General features: G+C 33.3%; 1 protein-coding gene across 1 annotated transcript in view; it reads right to left on the minus strand.

Annotated features, from left to right (window-relative positions):
• The window catches only part of LOC106461883 (inaD-like protein), a 38,886-nt gene extending 36,692 nt beyond the window's left edge, over positions 1-2,194 (minus strand). Inside the window, exon 1 of the mRNA XM_022388961.1 lies at positions 2,074-2,194. Within this exon, the coding sequence (XP_022244669.1) occupies positions 2,074-2,194 (121 nt within the window). The remainder of the gene's footprint in view (positions 1-2,073) is intronic.
• Positions 2,195-2,421: the final 227 nt, after the last annotated feature.

The following is a 2,421-nucleotide window of genomic DNA, read 5'->3' on the forward strand; positions in this document are numbered from 1 at the left end:
CTTTCATCCCTAAATAATACACAGTCTTTACTGGATTTAAACCTATTTTAACTATTTCACTTGTGCCTCAGTTTTTACTTTCTCATGTTATATTTGTATATTCGATTTGTTTATTTCTTATATATATATTTCTGTTGTAATTACAAATATTGTTTGTTTGTTTTGTACTTCTAGATTACTGATGATGGGATTATGATGTTATTACGTTCGTGTTTTGTTTTATTATTGCCTCTTCAGCTATATTTATATATCAATTTTCTTATATTAAAGACATCTCAAGAGGTATATTTACGTATCGATTTCTTATATATATATATATATATGTGTGTGGGGGGGGGTGTGTGTTAAACATGCCTCTACAGCTATATTTATGTATCGTTTTTGTTATAATAAATGCGCCTTTATAGCATTTATGTATCGGTTTACTTATATTAAATATGCCTCTACAGCTATATTTATATATCGATCACTTATATTAAAGCCGCCTCCACAGCTATGTTTATATATCGACTTTGTTATAATAAACACACCTCTACAGTTATATTTATATATCGATTTTCTTATGTTAAAGCCGCCTCCACAGCTATATTTCTATGTTGATTTTCTTATATTAAAGACGCCTCTACAACTATGTTTATATATTGATTTTCATATATTAGAGACGTCTCTACAGTGAAATTTATATACTCATTTTGTTATAATAAAGCCTCCTCTATTCGGCTATATTTATATATCGATATTATTGTATTAATTCCACTTCAAGATCTATATTTATAGTCAGTCCCGCTATTCGGTTAAGAGAAGCCTTTCTCTCTGGTGGTTCAACGGCAACCTTGAGGACTTATAACGTTCGAATTTGGGGTTCGATCTCTATAGTAGGTACAGAACAGATAGCCCATTGTGAAGCCTTGTGTCTTAAAGAAACGAATAAACAAGAGTTGTCGAGTAGAATAGGTGATGTTTACTGGTAGCTCTCTCCCTCTAGTCAACATTCCTAAACTAGGGACGATTATACCTGAACCTTAGCCTTAGGAGGAAATGACCTGGCTAGTAAGTCCATCTGTCATTCAGATTGCAAGTACCAGTAACAACACTAGTATCATTTCTAGAACTGTATTAATATATTGCTGGGCTTTTATTATATTCTCCAAATTCACAAGTGGTCCCGAAGACCAAGGTATAACACTAGATACGGAACTTTGTAAAATATATTTCTCAGGATAATTCTGGACACTGTACTATAATATGACCATAATGCTTGTTCTTATTTAACCTCGAAAACTTTCTTTTACACACTTTGCTGATTTTATGTGTTTGATGTTTTTTAAGCCTGAACTCGACTAAGAACAATACATTGGTGATTAATAGCTATACAATTTAAGTTCTGTTGAAAAATGGCATTTCAAAAAGCGAATATTAAAATCTAATCAGCCCATTTGCAACTCCTACTTATTTACATTATTTTGTTTTTACACTGTTTAATGCCACAGCAAAATCCGCTTTTTTCATATCATCATTTTACACCTGTAGTCACTTAATCAGCCATCTTCTTTCAGAACATCATGTAACATCAACAACTAGTTGATCAATAATCTGCTGCTTTCAGATCATCACTTAATGTCAAAAATTACTTGATCAGCAGATTCCTTCTTTAAAATCATCAGGTAGCATAATTAGCTACTTGATAAGCAGTCTGCTGCTTTCATGTAATCATCAACAATTGATTGATCACGGTGCAAATATGAAAAATTTGAAATTCTTAGGTAATCCAGCTATTAAAGTGGGGTATACATATACACCATAAAATGTTCAATCCAGAAGACTTGTGCATAACAAACAAATTATTCTTGTTTTGACGTATTTCCCTTTTAATAAAGCTAGCAGTTATCAAAGACGTATTTTTAATACAGCACACTCTTCAGATACGGAGGTGGGGCGACTACCTTAAGTACAGCTGCATAAAACACGAAATACACAACAACATATAGAACAAAAAAGAAAATCAACATTTCAGGTCGAAACTGATTCAAATTACACCAGATAAATATTTAAAGAATAGAAAGAAAAACTTACCACATATTGGTATCGGCAGGGTTGCATGACATGGAGATAATCGATTGTCTGATGTCAGTGGCTTTTCAGGGACAATGGACATTTCAAAAATTTCGTCCACCTTCCCGCCGATAACGTCCATACTTGTTAGTATATCATGAGATGGTTATTTAGTATATATTCAAATTACCATTGGTCAGGAGGTTGTTACGACGTCGCATAGCAAGGCTTACTGGTGACTGTACCTTTGTGGTAGCCAAACACAGTCACTGGTCTTGGATATTCAACAAAATCGTTCGTCGTAATTTCCCTTATAGAGAAGAAGCATGTAGCAGTCACGTGACTGCCAATATCTTTGTCGACTACTGC

The sequence above is a fragment of the Limulus polyphemus genome, unplaced genomic scaffold (genome assembly GCF_000517525.1).
Source record: "Limulus polyphemus unplaced genomic scaffold, Limulus_polyphemus-2.1.2 Scaffold1052, whole genome shotgun sequence".
NCBI classification, from domain to species: Eukaryota; Metazoa; Arthropoda; class Merostomata; order Xiphosura; family Limulidae; genus Limulus; species Limulus polyphemus.